Source organism: Ornithorhynchus anatinus, chromosome X1 (genome assembly GCF_004115215.2).
Source record: "Ornithorhynchus anatinus isolate Pmale09 chromosome X1, mOrnAna1.pri.v4, whole genome shotgun sequence".
NCBI classification, from domain to species: Eukaryota; Metazoa; Chordata; class Mammalia; order Monotremata; family Ornithorhynchidae; genus Ornithorhynchus; species Ornithorhynchus anatinus.
The window spans coordinates 14,639,495-14,654,323 of record NC_041749.1 but is presented as its reverse complement, the minus strand read 5'-3'; the positions used below and the strand labels follow the sequence as shown (position 1 = coordinate 14,654,323).

Sequence of the window (14,829 nt, the reverse complement as noted above, 5' to 3'; positions counted from 1 at the left end):
CCTCTAATCTGCCCAGGAATCTTGAGCAAATCAACTTCTTGGTATTTCCAGATCTCTCTTCTCCATCTCTGAATGGGGTTGGTACCAATTCCCACCCAACTACTTCATGGGAATAGTGTGAAGATGTAAATATTTTCATTACTTTCAATGGTATTCATTAAGCACTGCCTGTGCATCAGGAACTATACTAAGCACTGAGGTAGCTATAAAAAAATCAGGTTGGACAATGTCCCTGTTCCATATAGGGTTTACAGTCTCAATTCCCATTTTATGGATGAGGTAACTGAGGCTTATAGAAGTTTAGATGACTTTTCCAAGGTCACATAGCAGACAGGTGGCCCAGCCAGGATTAGAACCCAGGGCCTCTGACTTCCCAGGCCTGTGCTCTATCCTCTAGGCCACTCTGCTTCTGTCTCCCCCACTAAAGTGTAAGCTTCATATAGGAAGGAAATGGGTCACTTCTTTATTCTGTATTTCCCAAGTGCCTAGAACAGTGTCACATGCCCAGTGGGCCTGTAATAAATGCAGCTGCTATTACTATTACTACTGCTATTACCAGCACTATTCATTCATTCATTAGTATTTATTGAGCGCTTACTATATGCAGAGTACTGTACTAAGCTCTTGAAATGTACAATTCGGCAACAGACCGTTACTACCAGTGATGATGCAAGTAAAATGTTTCGTTCTTGTCAAATGTCACATACTAAAAAAAAAACAAGCTTAGGACTCTAGGTTTATTTTACAAGGAACCTATAGATGAAAGTAACTGGAATTGCTTAGTATAAAGGAGAAAAGACTGAAGTCAAATCGAGGTTAATATGAAGAAATAGCTCTCATATATATAGTTAAGGAAGAGGTAGTTTTCAGCTGTTCTCTTCTTCACTGAGTACAGAGCAAGAGGAAATCTAGACTAGACTTAAATTAGTTGGCAACATTTATTGAATGCCTCTTGTGTGTAAAGTACTGAATCAGGCAGTGAAGGGGTAACAGAGGAAGTAGAAATTGCTTTCAAAAACTTTCTAATAAAGTGAGGTCACTGGAGGGAGGACATAGGCCCGATGTAGAAAGGTACCTGGTAATGTAAGCATTGGAAAACACATTTCTACAACTTTCTGTTACAATAGTGGTTGGGCACTGAAATGGATTAGCACTGATGGTTTAAAAACTTTCCCCAGGAATGATTTTCATCTTTATAATAATTATGGCATTTCTTAAGTCATTACTAGGTGCTATGCCCTGAGGTTACAAGATCAGATAGAGTCATTTGCCACATAGGGCTCACCAATCTATCTTATCTCCATTTTACAGCTTTGAGACCCAGAGAGATTGAATGACTTTTCCAGGGTCACACAGCAGCCAGCGGAAGAGTTGGAATGGTTCTCCAGATTCTCAGTCCCATGCTCTTCCCACTAAGCATTCTAACTCATTTTCCTCAGAAGATTCATTTCCAACCTACTCTAGAGGCAGGGGGATGAATGAGATGACTTTGGGGGTCTCTTTCTGCCCTACAATTTTAAGAACAAGTTGGAAAGGGAGTATATTGGATTCTTTGGAGGAGCCTCCTCGCCCCAACATCCTTATCCACCAGGACAAATGGCTGCTTCAGCTAACATCTGGATATCACCCAGGTACCAAGCTGGGTACCATCTCAGCCCCCAGTGGAAGGTTGTTTGCCTCATTCTAAATGCCCTCAGGATCTAAGCTCCCATGTGATTGTTTGACGAAGGACTTTTAGGGTGGTTTTTGAATAGAGACTTGACAAGCTCTTCATTGATCTTTCAGAGATGATTTTGTTGGCAGTCGTGTACTGGATCGTGGTAACAGACCAGGCCGTTGGAACGGTATGTGTGGAGCATTGTAAGCGGGCTTTGACACTCTTCTTCCTGTTTTCATTGGCTAGTTGAACTTACATTTGCCCCCAGTCCTTTAACCCTGTCAGGCTTCTGTCAGAGGATGATTCTCCTGTGGAACTGAAAGTTACCAGTCAAAGTTTAAGGTCATTTGAAAAACTGGATGTTTGTAGTCAGGCAGAGTATGAATCCAAGGGAAATCATCATCAATCAATCATATTTATTGAACACTTACTATAGGCAGAGCACTGACTAAGTGCTTGGAAGAGTACAATTTAGGAGAATTGGTAGTTATGTTCCCTGCTCGTGAAGCGCTTACAGACTAGAGGGGCAGACAGACATTAAAATAAATTAAAGGAACGTACCTAAGTGCCAGAGGGCTCAGAAAGGGGTGACTATCAAGGGTTTAGAGAGTGCATATCCAAGGGCAAAGGCTGCACAGAAGGGATAGAGAGTGGAGCAGCTGAGAGTTTAGTCAAGGAATGCCTCTTGGAGGAGATATAACCTTAATAAGACTTTGAAGGTGACTTTGAAGGTGGGGGTAGTGATTGTCTGTTGGCTATGAAGAGGAAGTGTGTTCCAGATCAGAGGCATGACATGGGAGAGGGGTTGGCAGTAGATTGGCATTAGAGGAGCAAAGGGAACATGCTGGGTGTGGTAGGAAATCAGCAAGATGAGATAGGATGGGGCAAGGTGATTGAGTGCTATTGTGAGCTCATTGTGGGCATGAAAGGTGTCTACCAACTCTGTTGTACTCTCCCAAACACTTAATACAGCACTCAGCACACAGTAAGCACTCAATAAATGCCACTGAATTATTGATTGTTTGCTTGATTGACTAAAGCCAATGTGAAGGAGTTTATGTCAGATGTGGAGATGGGTGGGGAGCCACTGCAGGTTCTGGAGGAGTCGGGAAACATGGACTGAGTTTTATTTTTTTAAAAAAAATGATCCAAGGCAGCAGAGTGAAGTATGGGTTATAGTGGGGAAAGACAGGAGGCAGGAAGGTCAGCAAAGAGGCTGATGCATTAGTTAGGGTGGCATAGAATAAGTGCTTGGATCAATGTACTAGCAGTTTGGATGAAGAGGGAAAAGAGGATTTTAGTGATGTGAAGTTTGAACCAACAGAAATTGGTGACATGTGGGTTGAATTAGAGAAATGAGTAATGAAATGAGAAATGAGTAGAGGGATAAAGCTAAAGTAATGAGCTTGTGAGACAAGTAGAATGGTTATTCTGTCTACAGTGATGAGAAAGATGAGGGAGGACAAGTCTTGGCTGGGATGTTGAGTTCTCTTTTGGACATGTTAAATTTGATTTGTCGACAGGACATCCAAAAAGAGGTGTCCCAAAGGTAGGAGGAAATACCAGACTGCCGAGGAGAAAGATCAGGGTTGGAGATGTAGATCTGAATCATCTGCATAGAAATAGTAGTTGAAGCCATGGGAGGGAATGAGTTTGCCAAGAGAGTGGGTGTAGATGGAAAATAGAAGGGGACCCAGAACTGAGCCATGAGGGATTTCCACTGTTAGGGGTGGGAGACAGAGGTGGAGCCCGTAAAAGAGACTGAGAATGAGCTTCCAGAGAGAGAACCAGGAGAAGAGGGTGTCAGCGAAGCCAAGGTTAAATAATGTTTCCAGGAGAAAGAGGTGGTCCATAGTGTCAAAGGCAGCTGAGAGGTTGAGAAGGATTAGAATAGAGTACAGGTTGTTGCACTTGGGAAGAAGGAGATCACTGGTGAACTTTGAGGGCAGTTTTGTGAAGTGAATGGAGTGGAAGCCAGATTGGAGGAGGTCAAGGAGAGAACTGGAGGAGAGAAAGTCAATCTAGGCAATGGGTGTAGGCAACCCACTCAAGGAGTTTGAAGAGTATTGGTAGGATGGAGATGGAGTGATAACTGGAGGGAACTATGGGATGAAGGTTTTTTTAGGATGGGAAGACATGGGCATGTTTGAAAGCAGTGAGGAAGGAGTCACTGAAGAGTGAGCTCTTGAAGATAGTAGTCAGGGTGGTAAGAATGGAGGGGACAAGTGTTTTGATAAGGTGTGAAGGGATAGGATCAGAGGTGCCAGTGAGTGGGTAGATTTTGAGAGGAGGCAAGAGGTCTTTTCTTGATATGCTGCTGGAAAATATGGGAGAGTCAAAGAAGAGGCAGAAGGAGGGAGGGACTGGAGAGGAGTGAGGCAGGAGGAGAGAGGAACCAAAGAGGACCAATGGAGAGTTTAGGAAGATCATGCCTAATGGTTTCAATTTCATAAAAAAAGTATGTGGTCAGGTCATTAGAGGTAAGAGATAGAAGGGACAGGGAGTTTGGGGAGAGAGATAAATATTTAAAACAACTCATGAGGGGAATGGACACAGGAGTCAATAAGGATTCAGCAATAATGTTGCCAGGCAGAAGAGAGGGAAGAGTTAAAGCAGGCAAAGACAAACTTAAGGTGAACAAGGTCAGCCTGATATCTGGATTTCCAACTGCAACACTGCAGCTTGTGTGCAGGAGCAAAGGAAACAAACTGTGGAGGTTATCCAGGGCTTAAGGATAGGGGGTGAGTTGAGTTCAGGAGAGAGGGTGGTGTTGAGAATGTCAGTTTGTGTGACAAAGGAAGGTAGTTTGAGTAAAGCAAATAAATCCCGATACAGTGAAATTCCTGAAAGCGTGAAAATCACTCTGCATTTGTAAGATTTTGTTGGAAACAGGCTCAAAAATACAAGTCCTAAAAAAGACTAGTGATACCGAGGTATGTCTCTACATAGGTAAAACAACTCGACGCTGCTCAGTGTCAGGGAGATCTTGACTGGCCTGGGGTCTGTTTCCCCTGTTATTACATTCTCTCTCCCTAGGAGACCACAGTCATCTTCAAAATCATGAAATAATATCTTTCAGGACAACCCATTTGCATGCTCCTACAGTAGAACAAATGTTTCAAAATTCAGTAAATATACCTGTGATATTCATTTTCCTGTGGTTTTGTCATGGGTTAAAAAATGTACTTTCCAGAGGGTAACCGTTATTATTATTATAATGGTATTTGTTAAGCACTTACTATAGTCAAGTACTGTTCTAAATGCTGGGGTAGATACAAGGTAATCAGGTTGTCCCACGTGGGGCTAGCAGTCTTTATCACCATTTTACAGATGAGGTAGCTGAGGCACAAAGAAGTTAAGTGACTTGCTCAAAGTCACACAGCCAAGTGGCAGAATCTGGATTAGAACCCATGACCTCTGACTCCCAAGCCCATGCTCTTTCCATTAAGCCATGCTGCTTCAGGATGGGAATCAATCAGTGGTATTTACTGAGTGCTTACTCTGTGCAGAGTACTGTACTAAGCACTTGTGAAATGCCTCTACCCAGCAGCCTGGGCAAATTCCCATGACATCAGGTCCCTGAGCAGAGCTGCCAGCAGTGAGGTTTCTGGGAATTAGTGGCATCATGTGTGAAAACTCAGTCAAGGAACAAAGGGAATAGATGCAATCTCCTGTCTTCTTTGGGTCAGAGTCATCTGGAAATTGGGTTAGAGTGCATTCTTACTTCTGGTAGGCTACCATATTTTGAGGTTTGAGAGAAAGTAATTATTATATTTTGTTTCTGTCCGAGGGTTGCAGTAAATTGTTCAGGTGAATGATTAAGCCTTTCCTTTAGAAAATTGCTACACAGCTTAAATTCTTAGGCTATTTCTAAAATAAATTACTCTGTAGAGGTTCAATTTACCAATTTATTGCAAATTACCCAGAAATGAACAGTTCATCTCAAAATGGCAAGTAATGTTACTTTCTGAGCTAGTTTCCTCACCAGAAGTCACCTTAAATCAATCCTGTGGAGCTACATAGAATTGTACATCGCCTTGATTCTATTTAGTTGCCATTGTTTTTACGAGATGTTCTTCCCCTTGACGCTGTTTAGTGCCATTGTTCTTGTCTGTCCGTCTCCCCTGATTAGACTGTAAGCCCGTCAAACGGCAGGGACTGTCTCTATCTGTTGCCGACTTGTTCATCCCAAGCGCTTAGTACAGTGCTCTGCACATAGTAAGTGCTCAATAAATACTATTGAATGAATGAATGAAATACCAGTATTATAATAATTAGCATTATTATTAGTTCATTATAAAATACTATTAGTATTGGTATGTTAAGAGCTTACTATGTGTCAAACACTGTTCTAAGCACTGGAGAAGGAAAAAGTTATTCAAATCAGACATAGTCTGTGTCCCACATGGGGACTTTGCTCTCTTATTCACCCCACACATTCAATCCATCACCAAAACCTGCTGGTCTCACCTTCACAACACTGCCAAGATCCACCCATTCCTTTCCATCCAAACCACTACCTTGTTGGTACAATCTCTCATCATATCTTTGATCTCCCTCCCTCCTGTCTCTCCCCACTTCAGTCTATACTTCACTCTGCTGCCCAGATTATCTTCCTATAGAAATGCTCTGGGCATGTCACCCTCCCTCCTCAAAAATCTCCAGTGTTTACCTATCAACCTTCGCATGAAGCAAAAAATCCTCACTATTGGCTTCAAAGCTCTCCATCACCTTGCTCCCTCCTACCTCACCTCCCTTCTCTCCTTCTACAGCCCAGCCCACACACTCCGGTCCTCTTCAGCTAACCTCCTCACCGTGCCTGTGCTTGCCTGTCCCACCGTCGACCCCTGGCTCACGTCCTATCTCTGACCTAGAATGCTCTCCCTCCTCACATCTGCCAAACTAACTCTCTTCCACTTTCAAAGCCCTACTGAGAAGCAGCGCAGCTCAGTGGAAAGAGCCCTGGCTTGGGAGTCAGAGGTCATGGGTTAGAATCCCAGATCTGCCACTTGTCAGCTGTGTGACCTTGGGCAAGTCACTTAACTTCTCTGTGCCTCAGTTACCTCATCTGTAAAATGGGAATTAACTGTGAGCCTCACGTGGGACGACCTGATTACCCTGCATCTACCCCAGCACTTAGAACAGTGCTCTACACATAGTAAGTGCTTAACAAATACCAACATTATTATTATTATTATTATTACTGAGAGCTTACCTCCCCCAGGAAACCTTCTCAGATTGAGCCCCGCTTTTCCTCTGCTCCTCCTCCCCTCCCCATCACCTCTACTCCCTCCCTCTTTTCTACCCCCTTCCCCACCCTACTACACTGGTGTATATTTGTTCATATTTATTATTTTATTTATTTTATTAATGATGTGTATATATCTACAGTTCTGTTTATTTTGATGCTATTGATGCCCGTCTATTTGTTTTATTTGTTGTCTGTCTCCCCCTTCTAGACTGTGAGCCCATTGTTGGGTAGGGATTGTCTCTATCTGTTGCAGAATTGTACTTTCCAGGTGCTTAGTACAGTGCTCTGCACACAGTAAGTGCTCAATAAATACAATTAAATGAATGAATAAGTGCTTAGTGCTGTGTTAACTATACAGTAAGCATTTAACAAATACCATTAAAAAACGGTCCTCTAACTCCTAGGCTCAGGCTCTTTCCACTAGCCCACACTGCTTCTCAACAATTAAATATAATTATAACAGCAACATGTTTCTATTGTCCAGATCCAACCCCTTTAAATTTTAGCTCCCTCAATCCAATGTTAACAAACATTTTGTCACCTTCAGTAATATCATCAGTTACCCATCTACCATCAGAATCATTCATTCATTCAATTCAATCATATATATTGAGTGCTTACCATGTGCAGAGCATGGATCTAAGTGCTTGGGAGAGTACAGTATAACAATAAGCAGTCACATTCCCTGCCCACATGAGCTTACAATCTAGAGGGAGAAACAGACATTAATACAAATAAATCACAGATATGTGCTTAAGTGCTGTGGGACTGGGAGGGGGACTAAACAAAGGGAATAAGTCAGGGAGATGCAGAAGGGAAGGGGAGAAGAGGAAATGGGACCTCTTGGAGGAGATGTGCCCTCAAGAAGGCTTTGAAAGGGGGGAAGAGGAAATGTTTCTCAGATGGCAGCCATCTCTGATTGGATACCCTTTCTGACAAACTAGTAACTGTAAATAGACTGGAGGCCTTCTCCAATCTAATCAGAGATGAATGTTGGATACAGTTGGTCTCTATACAATGAGTTTGTCTCTGATCTTCATAACTGGAGATGGTTCCTAAAATGAAATGAGTCTAGAAATGTAATGATTCCAGGGCTGACCTGGTGTTGGGTCTTCCCAGTACTAAAGAGTAACTCTGGTACAACCCTGGCACCTTGGAAGAAATCACAAGTACCTTCATTATAGTATTTGTTTAGCAGTTACTATGTGCCGAGCACAGTTCTGAGCACTGAGGTAGATACAAGTTAATCAGGTTGGACATAATCCCAGTCCCACAAGGGGCTCTCAGTTTAAGAAGGAAGGAGAACAGGTATTGAATCCCCATTTTACAGTTGAGGAGACTGAGGCACAGAGAAGTTAAATGAATTGCCCAAGATCACAGTTGGCAGAGCAGGGATTAGAACCCAGGTCCCCTGACAGGTCCGTGATCTTTCCACTAGGTCAAGCTACTTCCCAGGCCAATACTTCCCTTAGTTCCAGGCCAGTACTCTCCCAGCTCCTTCTAGTCTTCAACATTCCCCACCCCACCCAAGTGGCACCATTGGAATGGGGACATTTGGGGCCCTGGCATCATTCCTAAAAAAATTAAGCACCGAGTTGAACTTGTTGTGGGCAGGGAATGTGCCTTTTTATTCATTCATTCATTCATTCATTAGTATTTATTGAGTGCTTACTATGTGAAGAACACTGTACTAAGCACTTGGAATGTACAAATCGGTAACAGATAGAGACAATCCCTGCCCTTTGACGGGTTTACAGTCTAATCGACGGGCTTACAGTTATTGTTGTATTGTACTCTCTCAAGGGCTTAGTACAGTACTCTGCACACATTAAGCACTCAATAGATACGATTGAATAAATGATTGAATGTTACAGAGAAATGCATTCATGGAGAACTAATTTATTCTCTAATTGACTCTCAGAATTTACCAGTGACAATCCCTGTGGATAGATGCCATTGTCCATGACTCAGAGACCATAGCTCATAAGTCTAAAGGAAGTAGACAAGCCCAGCATAGACCCAGGGTGTCTACCTAACTGAAGTCAGATCTCCTCTAGGCAGCCAGGGGCCCCGAGATCCTGGCAGTAATGCTGATCCCCCAGTCACCCCATTTAGGACAGAGAGGAGGAGTCCTGGCTTATTCCACTGTAACCATGATTTATCTGCGACAGCAAAATGATTTATGGACCTCCATGAGTTTGGAAACCAGCAATTTATCTGCCTATATAGGATGTAACTGCAGCTAAGGACAAGAAGGAGGGCACGCCTCCTTCAAATTAAACTGTATGAAGCATCTTAGATTAGTGTAAAATTACCCAGATAGTAATCTGGCTGGCATCCACTCTCCTGCAGTCTTTACATGAGTGTTAGTAAGCACCAACAGCCAAGAAGGATGTGGTACTACATCAGAAGCAAATCTTGATTGGCTCATCTAAGATTCATATCAGCAATCACTCCTGCCTCACCCTCTGAGGCCTCATCTACATTCATGGGCATACCTACAGCCACACAGCACAAACACATGCATGTCCCCATAAATTAGTTCTAAAAAAACTTTTGTATTTCAGGCAGACCCTTCATTTACAGCTTTGCAAACTAACAACCCAACTGTCCAAAAAGAGATTGTTGATGAATTCAATGAAATAAGAAGACATGTGAATCCAACTGCTAGCAACATGCTGAAGATGGTAAGAGAACTCATTTGTAATCCACTCAAGTTATTTGAAATAATAATTGTAGTATTTGTGAAGTGCTTTCTATGTGTCAGGCACTATACTAACCGCTGAGGTGGGCACAAGCAAAGTGGTTTGGACACAGCCTCTTCCCCTTATGGGACTCGCAGTCTTTTAAAGACAAATGTATTATGATCCCATTACCTATTAAAACTGCCAAACTAGTGATCTGAGTGGACTACCTCTTTGAAATTCCAACCATTAAAGTCCTTCCAATTTAATATGGATTTAAAGAAAGAAATATCACATTAAAATAATAATAATAATGGTATTTGCTAAGCACTTACTATGTGCCAGGCACTGTACTAAGTGTTGGGATAGATACAAACAAATTAGGTTGGACACAGATTGGACACCCAAAAAGTACAAACACAATTTCGTTTTCTCACAGGCAATTAAAGTGACCACATTTTAGGGAATCAAAATGAGAGGGGAACCAAGCCCACCAAGGGAATGGGGTCCCCAGGTAATAGTGTGAAAAGTCATTCAAGATGAGAGATGGAGTTAGAGAATGGGATGAGGAAAATAATTTCATTCATTCATTAATTCATTCAATCATATTTACTGAGCACTTAATATGTGCTGAGCTTTTATTAAGAGCTTGTAAAGTACAATACAGCAATAGAGACAATCCCTGACAAAGGCTCATAAGAAAGTGACAATGAGAGGGAGATGCTGAGGAGAGCAGAAGAGAAAGGAAAGGGTAGAGAGGAAGAAAGAGTAAGAAAAAAGGTGGGCAGAGAAAAAAAATGAGGGGGAATATAAAGAGAGAGAAAAAGAACAGGTATAAGAGTCATTTATAATAATAATGATAATAATAATGGTATTTGTTAATGCTTACTGTGTGCCAGCCACTGTACTAAGTACATGTAACTAGAGATATGCACACATAAATTCAGGTTAACCAAATACAAAAGCAACACAAATACCAATTCAGAGTACACAAAAAACAAGCCATCATTTAACCAACTGTTGCTACCTCCTTGCCCCATCCTCTGAAATGACATAGGTGAAACTTTTTTAGGGTCCAGACTGCCTGTGTCTCATGGCTCTAGTATGGACGTTTACTGTAGAAGCCTAGATATGATATCCATGTCTCAGTTCCCAAGGCCCTATAAGCATAGTGCAAACATCCAGAACTTAGAACCCCAGCTCTAATCCCTGAGGAAACTATATTGTCTATTTTGGGACTATTTCCCCAAACTGATGCTCTCCTGCCACTGCCAGACCTCCAATCAATCAATCCATCAATCAATCCATCAATAAATGGTATTTATTGAGTGCTTACTGTGTGCAGAGCACTGTCCTAAGCACTTGGGAAAGTACAATAAAATAGACTTAGATTTGACCCCAGCCCACAAGGAGCTTACAGTCTATAGCTCCAGCAACCAGTTCAGAAACAGAGAGACCAGCCCAGTGCTGGGAACCAAGCAGCCTCTCAATACTGATAACAAGGATGCTCCAATCTTACATAGTCTTATTCAACTAATTGGCCCAATAGTTTTAGAAGTCAATGCATTTCCTTTCTCTCAAGGCTTGGAATGAAGAAGCTGCAAAGAATGCAAAGAATTGGGTAGAGAAATGCACTCTGACCACCAGCCCTCCAGAAGAGAGACGTATTAAGAGTATGTAGCAATGTCATCCCTCTAGATGAGATGTCACAATGACTATGCCATGTAATACAAAATTCTCAGTGTTTCAGTGCCTGAGGTGCACTGTGTTTCATGTGATAATACAGACATGTTATCACCCACGGTAATGTAAGTATAGAAGAATTGCCAAAGAAGAAGTTTCATCCTGGAATGCTTGGGGTGAAAGGATTTCTCTGTTCTTCATCCTCCTTCTGGAAAGCCAAGAGATGTGAAACCACTACAGTGAGTTGGTGGACAGGTGTGAACGAACCCTTCTTATAAATTACAACTGTAAGACTGTAAGCTCACTGTGGACAGGGAATGTGTTTGTTATATTGTTGTGTTATACTCCCCAAGCACTGAGTACAGTGCTCTGCACACAATAAGCAGTCACAAAATAAGATTGATCGATCAATCAATATCAAAGATACACATTCCATTCAAATAGGAATGAACTCCATAACTTGGATACCTGTGCTAAGATAGAATGCTGCTCTGCATGGGACCAAGTGTGTTTTCAGTAGGATTTTCTTGGGGAATATTCCTTTTGTGACCAGAATCTGTTTGGGACAAGCTAATCATGCAGGACCCACCCCAAGAACCATCTTGCAAATGCCAATCAATCAACCAATCAGTAATATTTATTGAGTGCTTATTGTGTCCAGAGCACATATCTAAGCACTTGGGAGAGTGCAATACAACAGAGTTGGTAGACACTTCCCCTGTCTATAAGGAGTTTAAGTTCACAAACAGAATTCCAGACTTCCCCAGTCTCTTTTCAATCAATCAGCCAATGGCATTTCTGATTGCTTGCTTTATGCTAAGGGCTTGCAAAATACAGTATAATAGAGTTGGTAGAGGTGATCCCTGTCCAGAAGGAAATTACGGTCTACAATCTCTTTTCCTGATGTTTTTCTCTGCTGTTGCCTGGGGATGCTCAGGGAAATATCAGTTTTCCAGCACTCAGGCATAGTATGAAAGAATGAATAAAGTTTTCCCAGCAACCACTGGCAGCATCAGTTAATCTGGTGAATCCCTAGGCTAATCAGAAAGCCTGCACAAAGGCAGTCTTGCAGGAAATTCTTCAGTCAAACATATTTTTTGAGTGCTTATTGTATGCAGAGCACTGTCCTAAGCCCTTGGGAGAATACAATATAACAGATTTGGTAGACATGTAAGAAGTTTACAGTCTAGAGGGGAAGACAGGCATTAAAATTAATTATGGATATGTACATAAGTGCTGTAGGGGTGAGGGTGGGGTGAATGAAAGGTACAAATCCAAGGGTAATGCTGAAAGGAGAGGGAGTAGGGGAAAAGAGGGCTTAGTCGGGGAAGGCCCCTTGGAGATGTGATTTTAGTAAAACTTTGAAAGTGGGAGAGTGATCGTCAGTCGGAGATGAAGGGGGAGGAGTTTCAGGACAGAGGCAAGACGGGGGCAAGGGGTTGGCAGCAAGATAAAAGAGATCAAGATAGAGAGATTAAGTTGGCGATAGAGGAGTGAAGTGAGGGTGTTGGGTTGTAGAAGGAAATCAGTGAAATAAGATAAGAGGGGTCAAGATGATTAGAAATCCAAGGAAAAAGAGCCTTCCTGAACTATGACAAAAGAGTTAGTAACACCCAAATTGAGAGGTGAATAATAAGGCAGATTTTGTCTGCAATACAAATGAACCTAGCTTTCAAGCACCTCAAGGCCCCTTCTCCAAATGACCAAGCCAAGTGAGGAAGTCAGGACCAACCTTAGTGGGATATCAGTGGGAGACAGATCACATAACATTCATTAGGTTTGCCCAGTGTAAATCAGTTGACCTGCTAGAAAATAAGCTAGTTTAAACAACAAGGCACTGTGTATGTATCCTAGTTTGCATGCATAGAAATACCCACAAAAATGATCAAGGAGAGTCGGCCCCAAAATAAGAGATAATTATGAACAACAGAAGAGGTTAAACCCAAGGTAACAGATGGCAGAACTGAATCTTTAATTTAAATCTCCTGACTTACATTTCATTACTAGATTTCTCTGTTCTCAGTCCAGCATTTGATTCTGCACTCTGCATAGTGGGGGCTCAATCAATACTGGTGCCTACAGTGGACTATAGAACTGTCAGCATAAATCTGAGATAGTAGCTTCAGCATTAACCATCTGCAGCAGTAAGCTTTGATCCCATCCAACAGTGGGAGGCATAAGAAAGAAGATCCTGCAGAGGAGATGCTGAAGAATCTTGTATAAAATTAGGAGAACTGGAAAGAGAATATTCAGCCAACATCAAGGTTAAAATCAGATTAGGCCTAGATCCAGAAATTGTCCTTGCCTTTGTTGCTAGGGATATAACACACTGACCTTCTAGTCCTTCAACTCTCTGCATATCTTCCAAAGGAGTTATAAGGATTTACACACGTGCATTAATGATTTTATTTTGCATCTCAAGACATCTCAATCTTGATGCAGAAAGGGGTGTTCCTCCATATTTGCTTTATCCCACTAAATGGAAGGAGGGGTCTCTCTCTTAGATACCACCTGCAATGAAAATTTTTTCATGTCAACCTCTCCAAATCCTTGGTCTGAAGTAATTCAACAATGGCAAAATTCCATGGCTGAATTCAACAACAGCACTACAGCATCGGGAAGAGGTGCATCAGTCAATCTCTATAGTCAGGTGAGATTGGGGCTGGGGTAGTGCCATTCTCCATTCCTCAGATCCTTGGACAGTGCTCTGCTTACAGTAAATGCTGAAGAAATAGAGGTGATAATGGTGGCTTAGCCTAAAGGTGGCCTGATTATATCACTGGGAGGTAAAGATGGCACCCACTTTCACAGATGAGCACATTGAGACTCAGAGAGATTGAATGCCATGATCCAAATCAATCCCTAAGGTGCCAGTGTCGGGGCAAGAAGTTCAGACATCAATTTCCAATCTTTTGCACATGTCTCAGGGTCAAGGCATGACAGTATCGATGGAAAAACGTCTTTTGGAAATGAATTGGGAGGAAAGTTTTAGATTTTAGCTTACTTTTCTCTAAACTAGTCAGCATTTGTGGAATCTCCTATCCTGAAGAGCTAGAAGAATACTCAGATCCCAATCTGTCTGAAATGGGTTTAGTGAAGGGTGCTGCGTGCTGCGTGGGTGGTCATGTGGAGTCATGTGAGCTTTACTGACCCCAGAGATAATTCCTTAATGTTCCTGACCCAGTCATGACCCTCCTTATGCCCTCTCTCCCACCTCCAACACTTCAGGCTCTCCTGCCAGCTCTTGCAGGCTGTGGATCAACTGAATGGAAGATCTGATGAGAGAGCACTGGAAGAGAGATTTACGAATAAAGACCATGATCTTTGGATATCCCAGTTGGGCCTCCAGTTGGCGAGATGGGTGGCAGGGGTGGGAAAATTCAGAGGCCCAAGAGTCCCCATATAACTCAAGAGATGGCAGAAGAATCCCAAAGCCAATCTACTGTATTTCCAAGAGATATCAAAGAGCCAGGACTACCCTTAGAAGAATGGGGGACTGAGGCAGATAACCAAATATGAGGCCATAAGCACAGAAAGGGAACCAGGAGTGAGGG

General features: G+C 42.3%; 1 protein-coding gene across 1 annotated transcript; it reads left to right on the top strand.

Annotated features, from left to right (window-relative positions):
• Positions 1 to 665: 665 nt before the first annotated feature.
• On the top strand, positions 666 to 14,150 carry LOC120638018 (cysteine-rich venom protein pseudechetoxin-like). The gene is made up of 4 exons (XM_039910089.1): positions 666 to 1,844; positions 9,476 to 9,595; positions 11,175 to 11,265; positions 13,780 to 14,150. The coding sequence occupies exons 1-4, from the start codon at positions 1,788 to 1,790 to the stop codon at positions 13,944 to 13,946; spliced, it is 435 nt and encodes a 144-aa protein (XP_039766023.1). The 5' UTR covers positions 666 to 1,787; the 3' UTR covers positions 13,947 to 14,150.
• The last annotated feature ends 679 nt before the right edge of the window (positions 14,151 to 14,829 follow it).

Bases quoted from the DNA above. Each gene is read 5' to 3' on its own strand.
- LOC120638018 (XM_039910089.1), top strand. From the start codon at position 1,788: ATGATTTTGTTGGCAGTCGTGTACTGGATCGTGGTAACAGACCAGGCC. The intron at 1,845-9,475 runs GTATGTGTGGAG...TTTGTATTTCAG, and splicing joins CAGACCAGGCCGTTGGAACG to GCAGACCCTTCATTTACAGC. The intron at 11,266-13,779 runs GTATGTAGCAAT...TCTCTCTCTTAG, and splicing joins AGAAGAGAGACGTATTAAGA to ATACCACCTGCAATGAAAAT.